The sequence below is a fragment of the Tyto alba genome, unplaced genomic scaffold (assembly GCF_018691265.1).
Source record: "Tyto alba isolate M040663 unplaced genomic scaffold, T.alba_DEE_v4.0 Super-Scaffold_7, whole genome shotgun sequence".
Lineage (NCBI taxonomy): Eukaryota > Metazoa > Chordata > Aves > Strigiformes > Tytonidae > Tyto > Tyto alba.
This window is the reverse complement of record NW_024881328.1, coordinates 13,255,126-13,270,011: the sequence shown is the minus strand read 5'-3', so window position 1 is coordinate 13,270,011 and position 14,886 is coordinate 13,255,126. Positions and strand designations below refer to the sequence as shown.

Sequence of the window (14,886 nt, the reverse complement as noted above, 5' to 3'; positions counted from 1 at the left end):
AGCTTTCACATGAGCTTTCCAGCATTGTTTGGTTTCTTTACTTGACTAATCAGCTGTCTTTTCAGATCAAAATGTCCCACTCTTGTCACATCTGTTGTCTTGGGCTTCTCTGTGCAAACTCCCCACGTAACGCGGGTGCTCAGCTTCCTGCATCTCACTGGTATGTCCAACCCAGGCCCCTCCTTCCCAGGTGAAAATTTTCTTCCTCTGCCTTTGATTCACTTGCCCCGGTATCAAACTACATTCTGGATATTTGACAGAGAAACCTTCAAGCAAGATCTCTCTCTTCTGGAGTACATCTCTGTGTACCCATGTTTCTCAGTGAGGCAGACACTTCCTTAACACTTGTGTAACACTACAGCACTTAGCGATGTTTCGTATTTTTGCCTCCTTACCTGATCATAACATTTCTCAATAGCCACCTTCTTGCACACTGACTTAGCTGCCTCTCCTCCCTTTCCTCATCTCCCTCAATAAACCAAAGAAATACTATTTCTTTTTACTGCTGAAAGGTGCCTCTGCATGCTTGGCTGGGGTACAAATTGTATCCACCAGAAGTTTTTGGTCACTCAGTTGGGTCATCATCCTGAATTTATGATTCATTTTCTCAGTTGTCTGAGCCATTTAAGTTTCCCAACTCCAGGAAACACATCTGGGATTATTTTTGTACCTCCTACTACACATGCAAGTCAAAAATAGTAGAGTAGACACCTCTGGGCCCATGTGGCAATAAAATAACTTCCATGGCATGGGTCATGGAAAACAGAGTTTGGATAAAGATGTGACAAACCTGGGAGCAAGACCATAGACAAACACAGGACAGTATGTACTTTCTTCTAGCTGTTTCCCTACTTGTTATGTCCTAAAGCAACAAAGCAAACACTTTTTTAGGCTGTCAGGATGTCAGAAATTCCTCCCCTTACATCCTTATGCTACCTTCCTTATAAGCTCTCCAGCATGAATTCCCACCTGCATTTCCAGAAGAAATGCAGTTTCTAACAGTGTTCCCAGCTGCTTTGAGGATCTCCTCTGCAACCGCACAGCCCATGTGCAGGATAAGGGGACACCAGATTCATGTCCTGCGAGTGAAACAACCAGCTCAGGGCTGCAGCTGCTGTGTTAGAGAAGAGCCATGCCAACCACGAGCAGGACTGCCCAGCCACCTCTGCAGACAGGCACAAGGCTACTAGCAACTTCGTCTCTGAACTGAAAAATGCAGTTAAATGTGCCTTCCTTCAGTCTATTTGCATGGACACCTGGTTCTTCACATCTCTATTTCTGGAGTTCTATGCAGGCAGATCTTCTCAAAAGGAGAAAAAAAAAAAAAAAAAAAAAAAAAAAGAAAGAGGTTTATGCGTTATTTCCGCATTTTTAGGAAGTCATATGAAGGAGAACAATCACAGGAGAAGTCATATGTACAACCACATGTACATGGTGCAACACTGCCTAACTAGAAATTAACAGAAATGAGTCACAATGGCTAAAAACTCAGTGCATATCTGAATATTCAAAGGTCACAATCAGAAAAAAAGAGTTAATATCTCTTCTAATAAATTATGAGCATCATGGTTTGATCCTAGTTCAGACTGCAGATCATCAACAGTGCTCTAGAAATTCTAGCCCATCGTGTGCTTTCAAATCAGTTATTCAGCACGCACTGCTGAGAGAAGCTTTCTAGATACATTTGTTTAATTACCTGCACATACCAGTGTTGGCACCCAAACTACCTGCTTGTCGTTAGCAAGTCCTGTTATCAATAGTTATGTGCATCCTCAAATGCTGATGTGAAAAATCTCTTTGACTTCTATGGAGCAACTTTTACATTCAGGCCAGCAATTTAATTACTTCAAACACCACACATGAATTTAATAGATTAAGTATATACTAATCCCTGCACTGTACTAGCACAACAAAGGTTTCAGGGTTTTGTGAAAAAACAGAACATTGCATTAAAACTGGAAAGTGAAGACTGGAAGAGAATAGGTTACATGCATATTTATTGGGTAAATTAAACCCGCTCTTAATTTCTAAAGTCTTTTATTACAAACCTATCCATCTGTTACCAGCCTCACTTCCATTCAGTAAGTACTCCGTGCAAGCTACCGGCAGCCTTGCATGCCTGCAGACAGACCCAGAATCATGTTGTTTGAGAGATTATTAGGGGAAAAAGTGTAATACAAAAATGTACATTGTGCACCTTTGGAAGGAGACAAAAAAAAGTACCAGCTTACTGCAAAAAAAAAAAAAAAAAAAAACAAACAAAAAAAAAAAAAAACAAAAAACAAACCAGGGACTGATTCTGTGAGATGCCCAGCATTTTCTAAAAGGTACTGAGTTCCTCAGGTTCCTGCTAACATCAGCAGAAGCAGCACCTCGTGTCTCAGGCTTGGGTCTACAGGGATTGCTTGTGGCAGGAGCTTCCATTTCCATCAACCCTCTGCAGTGCTCAAAACAGATTTCTCAATCTGCCCACGGAATAAGAGGTGATTTTGGTTCTCTGCTTGTGCCATGCAGGGCACCCTGAGCAGAGTCTGCCAGTCACATCAGCCTTTGCTGAGTTATGCATGAGGAAGGAGGGCAGGAGGTGTTGTGATATGACAGTTACTGTGCACTAGAGACCTGAGCTGGCAGAGTAATTTCTTTCCCTGTGTATTTATTTACATCTTCCTTTCCAGTAACTGTACAAAGCACTAGTATATTCAGAGAAATGTACCTCTGGAAAAAAAAAGACTTGATCTGAAGGCCGTTTCCTGGATTCCTTATACCAGCCCAAAATCTCTGCATTTCTTATTTATATTTGCAAATTTTTTTTTGGATCACCTTATTTCACATCAAGATATGGAAACTTTTCTCCAAGTCTAGGGAGAGAGGAACATGGAAGGACCATGTTTCTGCACTGCATTTAATATCTGCCAACTTTAATGGAAATAAAGAACATATTTACATACCCTACTGGACTAGTTTAGTTTAAGCACATACTTAAGGACTTTGTTAAATTGAGGTGCAGACCAAGTCCTTCACACAGTGGCTGCTCAGAGGCCAGTTCATTCCCCTACAAGATGTCAGCCTCCATCTTTTAATCCATACTGATGAACAGATTTCAGACCTCTAAAATATCACCCTTAGATTCTTGCTGATAATGACAAATTCATTTCATAAGTTTATTTCTATGTTTCTATATACTTTGCAGTCTCTACACTAGACAGCATCAGTGTAAATCTCCCCTTCCCTAGGCAAATTCTACAGCAATTAAAAGAAATTGCTAAGTCCCGAGATTTACAGCACTTAGAAGAAAAAAAAAATATTTGAAAGCCAGTTCTATAGGCTGGATCCAGAAAATCCATGAAAAGGTTTTTGTTTAGCTTTGGTTTCTACCACGTGTACTGTAAAAACATTCCTACAACACTTTAGCTGTTTCTTCCCTATTTAATTCTCCAGAACTTCTCCACAAAGACTTGCTACCTTAGTCTAAAAGTGGAAAGTTAAATTCCCTTTTTGAAGCATTGGCTTTTGTCTCTCAAGGACTAGGCACATTTACAGTGCTCTATAAATAATAACTTGTTGAAATCTAACGTCTTAATAATGAAGCATAGTAGCGTAATACCCTAGAGGCCATTTCTTAAGTTCCAACACTGGTAATTTATTAAAACTGTGATAAACATGTCTGATAAACAGATAACTAATACCGAAAGAACATAATGCCAAGCTTCAATAAATAGTTCTGCTACATACTGCAGTATACAAATTGCAGATCACTGCTGCGTGCAGTGACAGGTATGAGGAATGATCACAGGATTCAATCAGTTCATTGCAGGGAGAAGAAGAGGCTTGAATGAAGGGAATTGCATTGTGTTTTACCAAATTTTTAATTGATTTTCCTTTAAGTGATCTCAGATCCTTCCAGACATGGTAAAACTCAAGCTGTACATTTCATTTCCACTAAGTACCCATAGTGCCTATCAACAGGCTAGCCCAGTTGCGTGACTCTTCTGGAATGGCTGGACAGTAAGTCAACCGGGGAAAGACTCAAAATGTAACATTCAGAAGGTGGGGACTGGCAAACATGTGAGAGAGATAAAAAAAAAAAAAAAATCTCAGTGGGTTCTACTTCCCATAACCTTAATCTCTGAATCAGACCTCTCTCTAGAAACAGAAGTCAGCTGTTTACTATACTGAGACTGATTTTGGCCTGGCATTTATTGGCTGCTGGACATGATCACTCACTCTGTTCACATCAGAGCAGAAGTGGATGCTACGTACTGTTGTCATAGTAAGGAAGGAAACATTCATCAGAAAGAAGAACTTTCTCATTTTAAGAATGGATATATAACTCAGCTCCAAATAATACCATCTTTGGGTATTCATGTTTCTCTATCTCATGGACTCTTATCACATCCTTGCAAAGAGAAATGCAATAGTCTGAGGGAAGTTCCTCCACCTTGGCTCACTTATTGTACAAAAATTACAGAAATGGTGTACATCTGCACACAATGGGCAGGGAAGAGAGTTTCCAGGAGGACTGACTATGTTCTCTTTGTCGGTTTCATTGTTAAGCCTCTCTGATTTAGAGTAGATTCTGCCCTCCCACCTCATGTTTTCAGACTGTATGCTCACCCAGATGGAGAATCACTGTAACACCCAGCAGAACATGCACTCAGCCTCCAGGTATGGGAGCTCTACTTTCTCTCATCAAGTTACCCCAGCCCAATGGGCTACTGTATGTCATCAGCTGGGTCCCCACCCTCTTCCTCTCTTCTCTCAGATGCAAGGTAAAATGCTTCACAGTTTTCCTCCTGTGCAGAGGGCACATCCCAGTAACACTGCTCTGCAGCAAGCAGTAAGTGGGTAAGCTTCTGTACCTCTGTTGTGTGTCTGTGCCTACAGAGCCAACCTGTTTTCAACTGCAAATGTTAGTTTTTGAGGGAAAGCTTTCAGTTGCTTTGAGTTCTTCTTGGATGGTCAAAGCTACTGATTTTTCCTCTTCCGCAGCTTCAAAATCCCTTGTATAGGAGTACGTAGAGTCATGAACTGAGATTGTGGCCCTATATTTCTAGGCAATATACAAACATGCTGTGGAAGAGAATTTCTGCCTGAGAGCACTTACAAGCTAAACAGACAACACATGCACATGGGAGGAAAGGAAAACCAGAAGCACAGAGGTCAACTGACTAGGAAAATCCACTGAGCATGTCAGTCAGAAGCAGAGATGAGCACTGAACTTTGCTCTCTTGAGGACTAAACACTTTCCTGTCTCGCACAAAACGAGTTCTTAGATAGCATTTTTTTTGCTAGGATCACCAAATGTCTCCACTGAATCGGTGGTGCACAGAGAGAAGGGGTTTACAGATTAGACGAACGGGCAAGATAATGTGCATCCTGTCCTTTCTGACATCTTGGGGCAAGGCCACACTCTCATGTACCAATCCAAATTTTTTTGGTGCCTTCAACTTCCATTTGTCCTGCAGGAGATTCCATTAAACAACATAAGGTCTGTAAATCAGACACTTCCCACTCTCTGCAGTGTCAGGTAGGAATTTACAACTCCACACCATGCATTTCCTTATCTGAAAGGAGCATTGTATGAGACTTAACAGATCACAGTTTCTACAGTGTACCCAAATGGAAAGTGCTGTACAAGTACAATGTTTAATTATTGAAGACAATAGACAATAAAGTCTAGAACTTTAGTAAAGAACATTTGATACCAAATACTAAAACCGTGTTTTCCAAGATACCAAATAAAGGTAATCACATCCAGGTTACAACCTGTACTGTTTTCATCTCTTTGGGAATTTTAGTATACAAAGGACAGCTTACAATGGAGCAGCCAGCTCAACTTCGAGGAGGTAGTGTAAAATTAAAATTCGTATTTGAAGCAGATTGACTGGCCAGTGCTCTAAGCATACTTTCAGTAACCCTGGTGTAAAACATTTGTAACAATGCTGAATTGCACACAGAGGAGAAACTGAGGTTTTTTGCATAATGGAATTTTCTTTGTCATCCAAATTTGCAGTTTTCATAGCACCTATGAGCCACCATCATAGCCAGGGCTCCCTGCGCAAGCCTGTGTATATACAGCTTTACCAAAATGCATTATAAACAAAGCATAATAATGGACAAGGCATGAGGTAGCAGTGGATGGCAGAGCACAGACAGACAATGGAGCGTAACCACACAATAGGGAAAGGTCACAGGCTCACCAGCCGCATAACTCATTGTAAGGTTTTCGTAACCAGAAGAGTTTCAGTATATCAAGGATGGGATTCTTCTGAGACACAAAGGGGACACATGGGAGAAAGCAGGAGGAGAAGATACATTAACCAAGGGGGAGAGAGATGCTGGCTTCATGTGCTAGTTCAAAATGGGGTGAGCCTAAGGGAAGTGATAAGCGTGTCTGTGAAAGATCCTTAAAATTAATACAAGCACTAATGTAATGCAACAAGGATACACCCAAAGAGAGGGGACTCGGTGGAAGGGTGCAAAGCTACCCGTGATCCAGCAGCAGGAGAAGCTATGGATGTGACAATATCCCTGAACAGGAGGGCTTGCGGAAGCCAGGAATGATGCCCAGATTACAGGTTTTAGCAACAGATCGGGTTGCAGTGCTGTCCATAAGGGTAAAGAAAGGAGGAGTACATGCTCTGCTGTGGCTATATGCCGAGCTTAGGCCGACAGCTACATATTTATGTAGCAATGTTAGATGAACATGCCAACGTGATACTTTGGAAGAAAGATACAGCTCTGAAGAAGAGAGATAAAGATGGCCCCGGATTTCTGCTTTCTCTATGTAGTGTTTGTGTTTTTATCATTCTATGTAAAGAAAAACGTCAGTTTGTGACAATAATTTCATTTTGCTGATGATCTACTTCATTTTGCTTGAAAGTGCTTAACACCGATGATCTAGTTCCAAGTACTACAGAGAAGTGCTTATCTTTTTTTGAAAACAAGTTAATCCATTGGATACTTTTATTGCTTTTAAGGATGCAAAAGCACGGACAGGGCCAAATGCAAATCGACAGTGTCAGTTAACTGGGACATTTGGCATCCTAGTAAAAAAAGATCTTAAAGCTCTCACCTGTAGCGAGTTTAGAATGAATGACAACATCCAGAACTGGAGAACAGCACAGGAGATGTTAAGGAATGATGACGTACAGCATTTCCTATTACTGAAGATCAAAAGCATACAGAAACGGAGACAAGACTTTTAGCATGCTGGGTAATTAACAGCCACAGTGGAATTTGGTTTCTTGCCATGTCACATCCAGTTTATAGCTTATGAAAACAAACATTTACTAAACGTACTGGAGATTATGGAGACATAAGTTTATATGATAAATCAATAGAATAACTAAATAAAGAGGTTAAAATACACTGAGTTAAAAATGATTAAAGAAAAATTCCACTGCAGTTAAGCACAGGTCAGGAATCTATATACAGCCAGCAGACATGCAGGTGCAGTTGACACTAGCCAGGTGGGCACCACACAGCACTATTTCTTATGCCACCACCACTGTTTATTCTGTAAAGAACAGGTTTTCTTGTGGGCTTTTTTTTTCTTCAGTTGCTACAAACAAGGTACAACAAGCTATTTCTAAGAAGCAAGCCAACGAATGGAGTCACAGCAATGGTTGCCCTTGATAAAGTGGAGGCAATTCTTCCTTCGAGCCTCCTCTACCGCCAAAAGATGTCCATCTCCACCCCTTTATGTTCTTTGGCAGAGTAGCCATTCAGAACTAAATCCCTCCTTCCTCTTTGTGGGCTCCACTGATGGATGTGACAAGACTTCTAAGCAGCCTCCTCTTACTGTTTTGCACAATGATTTATGGAATAGGAGGTTCAAAACCCCTTCCAACGGACCAGCCCATATTCAGTACAAAATCAATTTACCATGCCTATAGTCTCCTTTGTATTTCTGCATCAAGCAAGGCGATTTTATTCTCCTTCATTTTTCTGCTCTGAGTTTCCTTGCCATTGTGCCTCTTTGAAGCTCACTGCCATGTAGAGATGTTAAGGGTTCTCCACTATACATTTTTTGTGTTCCCTCTCCCCCTGCTTCTGAGGCAGACTGGACAAATCCTGCACAGTCAACTGAGTGCATTTTTGTGCACCCACATTAAGAGTTCAGCTATGAAAAGCAATCTTCCCATATATTCTTCAAACCAAAAATGTAATCACTGAAGCAAGCACATGTGAAACCTCTGTGTATTATCAGCTTTCTAAAGTGGGGAAGTATTGCATTCTTTATTCCTCTCCAGGTTACATCATTGAATATACTTGTTCAGCATTTATTTGTTTGCTTTGAGAAGGAGCTAAAATAAGTTTGAGGAAATGCCCAATTTGGGTCTGATTCTCCCAACAATTAGGCTGAGATTCAGGAATCAAAATCAGCACATCCTGCAGGATTAAAGAGGCTAATGAAGAACTCAAGATGACATTTTCACTGTTTTCTGCCTCCTGTTTTTCTTTAGGGAAATCACATCTATTGCTTTAGGGGGGGCCTAATACTCTTTCAGATGACAAACACTGCAATATATTCTCATTAAAATTGTGTAAAAGGTTGAACATGGTTTGAGTCTTGTCTTGGCTTGAAAAAAGGGGGCAGTGTGCAATTAAACAAATAAATGTGCATGTGATCCAATTTATCCTATCAGCATTCTTTTCTGGTTGTGCACTTAAGCTTGGTGTAGTGCAACCAAAAGGGAAAAAAAGCACTGGAAATCTTTAATTAAGTGAAAGATGCATTATTGAGACCAAACGAAAGCTCTGAGATTACTTTAATTAGCCAAGGCCAGTTTCGTGCAAGCCAGAGAGACTGGGAAAGTTTTGCAAGGCAGGCTGAAAACAGAGATCCTGCCTGAGCCTGCATGTACCACGGGAACTTAAGTGAAACCAGACTCTCCTTTCTGCTCTTCCCCGTTTTAAAGGAATAGTTTTTGAGCCTCAAGAATAGGGGCAAAAAATTCTAAAAGCTCAGCTAAAAAGGAGTCTTTGTACTTTCCCTATTCAGTTCAGCAGATGTCTGAATTTCCATTTGTTTCACAAACCTAGAGAAAGAATCCAGACTCCTGTTCCTAGACACCAGGATTTTGACATGTACTGTGGAAGCACATGGAATACTCAGCTGCACTCTGCTAGGCATTTCTGCTTAAAATTAAATGGCAATTCTTGCCCCAGTGAGCCTGAATCCTAGGGTTAAGGTGAAAAACATGTGGCTGCAAAAAAACAGGCAGAAAGAACAAGAGAGAGCAGTGATATTTGCAATCAGGGAGTACACATGGTGCACAGACAACTCTGGTGCAAGCTTCCCAGGAAAGTTTTTGGCAATACACCTAGATTTTGACCTTTAGACTCCCTGGCTTCTATGGGGCTTGATGCTCAGCATCCCAAACTGTCAGAAAATGTCATTTCTGATAAATCACTAACAACCAAGAATAAGTAGGACCTTTCAGATTTCACCAGGCTAGGCTGGAAGAAGAAGTCAGTGATGAAAAGTCCCCCATGTTTCATAAAACAGATTTCAGTATTTTTTTTATTGTTCTATAGCTACATTGTGCATTACATATCTGCTTTCCTCCACCAGGTGCCTAACGCTCTTGATAAGTTAATTACAGCCTTCTGCTTATTTCATGTCAAGCTTAACTCCCCAGTCTGAGCCTAGCCTCCAGTTCTGGCATGTTTTTTCCTTAATCTAAGACCATCTGTGCTCCATCAGCAAGAAACACTTAAATACAGAGAAAGTGAAGAACCAACAGCGTTGAATTCCCCGTATGCTGCCCCCAACTCCTCTCCCCAGCATTTCCAATTAAGTGTGAAGCCAACATCCATCCAGTCCTAAATATGCTGGAAGGCTCTAAGCAGGCTACAGTTATCTGCAGATACTTTTCAGTGGTCACTGGGGAAACTACAAGCCAGAAGGGACCTGAATTTCTCCATTTATTTACATCAAAAGCTTCATGTTTCAAATACCATCACACCACCAGCAATACATGCCATGGTTGTATTCATCACTTGATCAGTGTAAATCAAATACTTGTGTCAGAGAAACACAAGGAGCCAGGAAAAAAAGCAAGGGGGTTGGTTTATCAAGAATACAAAAGACATTTCTGAAGTCTTATGTTTATTGCTGCAAAATGGAATTGCACAACATTTGAAATCAAAACTGGACTGCAACACTTGGGAAGACAGCGCTCTGCCTCTGTCCTGTCCCAAAACCAAAAGTTCAAGTGTTTCTAACCTCTACTGTCCCCTCCTCGCCCAGCCCAGCTGGATACAGTCCCTGCCTGCTGCCACTGTAAGCAGCCAGAGCCCCGCTGTTGTGTGTACCATCAATCCACCTAGCTTCCTCCTAAGGCTGGGAAACAGATGCCTTCAGACTCCCTGCTTGGTCTGTCACAGTTTGCCTTGCTTCTGCCTCCTCTTTTCCAACACCAGACGTCAGCACCTGATGCCGTAGTGAAGCTCTGCCAAGCTTCATCTCAACAAGGAATTATTTGCTCCTTCTCCTGCAAGGATGACTCTGATGCAGTGTCTTTTATTCCTTCCTCCCAGCTCCTCTGTTCTGTTCTCCAGTCTGCAGTCTCCTGCCAACCCAGGATTTATTTTCCAATTTCCTTCAGTTTGAGTCCTGCCCTTACATTCCCCCTGCCACCTGGCTCTTCCCTCACCTCCCCTCTAGCACGTTTCCATTTGACCTCTACCAAGGTCAAAGATTCCACAAATGAGTTTTGAGACTATACCTTATAATTAAGATGAGGGATTACAAAATGATTCTCCAACAGGATTAATGCAGCATAGCTCTTTGTGCTTTTTCTGTTTTAACTCCTTTTTGGTGGTTTTCAATGCTTCCACATTTATCTTGTACTGAAAAAAGAAAAAATCTTTTTCTTTTTTCTGCCTTGTTCTTAAATCCTCAGTAACTGATCTCACAGCAAAAGGTACTAAATTTGTAACAATTATATTAGCTACATACATTTTTTTCTCCTGTCACTGTGTTTACCACTATTATATTTATGAACAATTGATCATTCCTTTCTCCTCCATGCATCAAAATCCTCTCGTCGTAGGCAACCGCAGTTTGTCTCTTAATACTCCCAGTCTAACTTAAGAACTTTTTTGTCATTATTAATAAAGCTTAAATCACTTCTCTGAGCAGCCTTGCAGCATACTCAAATGGCTACAGCCCTGTTATTCCTTTTTCTTTACTTATAAGGAATTAAAACACTCTATTTCAAAAACCTGAAAGACCATGCTTTGTCTCCTGTCTGAAGTGATTAATTAATAATTAAAATAATGTATATAATTTGATCCACATTCCTGACACAAGTGTTTCCAATGAAAACATATTTTTATTAACCTTCCCTAATTCTTTCCAAGCTGTTCTCTTAAAAAAACAACAACAAAAAAAAGTATTTTTGTCTGAAAGGATACATTTTTACTGCATTTTTTCCCCTACCAGACCCCAACTACTCTATTTTTACATTGAAAGGTTTTCATTTAAGAAGTTTAGAAAAAAGTAGTGGAAAATGGGTCCATTTTAAACATGTGGACATGCTGAAGTTGGCTAATTGCTTACCTAGAAAGCAGAGGTGAAGACAACTGCTTAATATATTCTGATTCATACTACATGTAATAACAACTTTGCAGACTCATGATTAAAGCAAATTCCATATATTTACAAGTGCATATCATCATGTAAAATACTTAGATCTTAAACAGAAAGCCACATATTTCAAAGCAATTCAAGAGGACAAGCATCATTATCTCAGCTTCACGTGCAGAGAAAGGAAAACAGACTGGGGATGGTGGGAAACCACCTTACCTTCCCACAGCTGTCTACAAGCGAGGCAGCTAGTCCATGCTATCCAGACTTTCCTTACAGAAAATGGAGAAAAAGATGCGATTTTTCTGCATATCTCCTTCCACTGACTCCCCACACTTGGTCTCCCCAACCTCAGAAGAGATCAGTCTCTACTTGGTCATGTTACCGACAAAATCCTATGAGAGAGCTATAACCCTGATGTGGTAACTTTTAGTGAAACAAGCATTTCAGTGGTGATAGAATACCTGTAAAATCGTTGTTCCTCTTGACTGTTCAAGCTGTGGCAACACTTAACTCATTTATACCCCACATCCCTCACCCTCCTCCAGTGGTACAACCCACCCTTCCTCTCCCATTGCCTCCAATTACTGGGTAACTCACAGCAGCTGTTGCCTAATGTTGTTCAGCTGGAGGTTTTTTACTCCTCCTGCAGCCCTGCAGAAAGGCTTCAGAGCCAGAAAACTCGCTGTCTTCCTCCAGTCAAGGTGGCTGGAGGTGCCATAGGCATAGACAACTCTGTGCCTGTTTACTTATCTGTCCTCTTAGCACATGGGTTGTGCTTTCCTTGAGCTCAGCCTGGGGAACGAAGGTGAAACCTTAGAGGCCAAAGCTCTTTGAGGCTCCCAAAGGACTCAGGGAAGCTGTGCCTGCTGTGCTGAGACAGCATCGATGTCCTGTGGGAGCGATGAGCACACGGTTCCTGTCTCTGCTCCCCAGCTCCGGGTCTCTGGTAACAGCTGTGCAGGCCACGTTAGTGACTCTGCCGTGTAGCTCCAGGCTCCAATAATCCCATCGTATTAGTCATTCAGAACTGATGCATTTAAAAGAAGCTGTAAAACACACATCAGCTAAACTGTGACTAAGAGAGAAAAGTAGGATTATTTATCTAGGGAAAAAACACACGCACTGACATGAAATGTATTTACTATGAAATAATTATTTTCTTTTTTCCTAAGAGCTCAATAGTTAGTTTTAAAGGAAACATATTAGGTCATTCATGGGCCCTTTTAGAGAGGTCCAAATCAATAAATGGCGATTTTTTTAATGCTCTCATTATAAATGACAGGATGCTATCAGGGTCAGGCTTAATCCTATGCAGAGAGCCAGAGCAAGGGATGTGAATCATTCAGCTCTCTTAAGCTCTGCTTTGAGAATAAAATGTAGATATTTCCCTGTGTTCTCAGTCTTAAAAAAAAAAAAAAAACCAAACCTGCTGCTTTTTTGCAGTAATTGGCCCAGATACTCCATTGTTCATCATGTAAGATGCAGTCCTTCATGTTTTCAAGGACTTCTCTTCTGGCTTCCCAGCGTGTGCAGCTCAGCCCCACGCCAGGGATGGGGTGGGGGGCCGGGTCCCAGGTAGGAAGAGCACTTCACTGAGAGCACAGCCCTGAGAAGCGGCGAACCACAGCGCAGGTGCCAGGACCTTTCCCCAGGCTCCACTGATCACACCTCCACAAACCCAGGCTTGCTGAACAGGGTAGAGACTGCGAGAGGTGTCACCTCCTCCCGGGAGAGCACAAAGCAGGAGCTGACTGCGTGAACCCTGCGCTCGGCGCGCGAAACTCCACAGGTCGCTGTTTCCATGTCGACTGCTCTTAGCAAAGGTGCTGCATTGAACCTGTCCTGCGTTTGAGCCTTCACTAATGATCGCATCAGAGTGCCCTAATTGGGACAGGAGCAACTAGGAAATGCTTTCTGTGCCTTGTGGTAAGCCAGCATTTGCAGCTGAACAATAAACCCCTCACATGTCTAAAAATATCCCACATCCCTAAGGTAATAATAATAAAAAACCAGCATATTTTCATATAAATCTCAGTTTATATAAGTGTCAGTTTAGCTAAGGTGTAGCCTACAACAAGAGGCTGATTTGCTTCTCAGGAACATCTGCAGAGCTGAATTTGTTGACAGCAGCTGCAGATGAATGTATGTGTCAGGGCAGGGGACAGCCAGGGCATAAGTACATGCAGATCCCCGAGAGCCTCCTGGAGCTGGTGGAGTGGGAAGCAGCCCAGAGAAAAAGGGGTAAATAGGAAAAGCAAAATACATTTTGCAAAGATACAGAAGCAACATTGGTGATAATAAATGAGAAGTCCAACGGATTTTCTTTTTTATTTTCATCTTTTTCCCTCTTCTTTCTAAAGGATGTTTAATGGTCCTGACTTTAAGTTGCAAGGAATAAGAACATTAGACTTCATTCCCTACACATAAAATGCCTGACAGAGTTTTATCAAATAAAGAGCCCAGTATGCTACTGTTATCAGTAAGTGACTTCAGCAGCTAATTAAATTCTCAGTTTCTGAATCCTGCTTATAATGTTTGCTGATGAAGACCAAAACCCCTGTAGTAATTTTGGCTTTTAGTTGAGGTGAGGCAGGGAAGGAGGGAATGACAACTAACACATTACCCGGGAAAGCTGGCTGGCAATCCATGGCTGACAGTCATCACACAAACCTCGCTTCACCCTGTGAATGGAACAGGGTAGTTCCCCTCCAGATGTAAGTCAGCTCTGTGGCCCTCACTGACTCCAAGGCGGTTGCCCTGCTTAATGCCAAGTGTTAATCCAAACAGGAATAGCTCCTGAACCTCCTATACACGCTATACAACCCTATGTATATGATCATCCTGTGTATGGGTACATACATAGATGTATATATATATAAAAATATATATGTAAATATATATATATTCCTATACCACACCTAAACGCTCACTTTAGAGGGCAATTACATTGATCACAACTAGGCAGTGCGCTCTGAGCCAGTTTAGCAAACCTATGAATGCACATACTGAAATGTATTCTCACTTGGTAGAGCATGCAGCATGTTCTTAGCTCAGACATTTCTCAAAGGAAAACAGGCATTTATTTAAAGCTAAACCTGGGCTTAAAAGCTTTGCTGGCTACAAATGAACTCCTGAGTTGGGTTCTCTCAGACAGAGGGGATGTTGTGTCCAAAAATCACTCAACGCTACAGACTGTGAGAAGAGATTTGCTTTCTCTGCTCTCTGAATTTCAGCTGATGAGTAACATCAGCACAAGGCTTGTTCCCAACAGGATACACGGGAGC

General features: G+C 41.5%; 1 protein-coding gene across 9 annotated transcripts in view; it reads right to left on the bottom strand.

The window, feature by feature from the left end:
• The window catches only part of SEMA5B (semaphorin 5B), a 270,332-nt gene that overhangs the window by 82,036 nt on the left and 173,410 nt on the right, over positions 1-14,886 (bottom strand). The window contains exons 1-2 of one of the 9 annotated variants that reach the window (XM_033003413.2): positions 10,737-10,768; positions 7,076-7,166 (exon numbers count right to left, since the gene is read on the bottom strand). The exons of the other annotated variants lie outside the window; for them this stretch is intronic. Coding sequence (XP_032859304.1) covers positions 7,076-7,105 — 30 coding nt within the window. The 5' untranslated portion in view covers positions 7,106-7,166; positions 10,737-10,768. Of the gene's footprint in view, positions 1-7,075; positions 7,167-10,736; positions 10,769-14,886 lie in introns of those variants that run through there. 9 annotated transcript variants of the gene reach the window in all.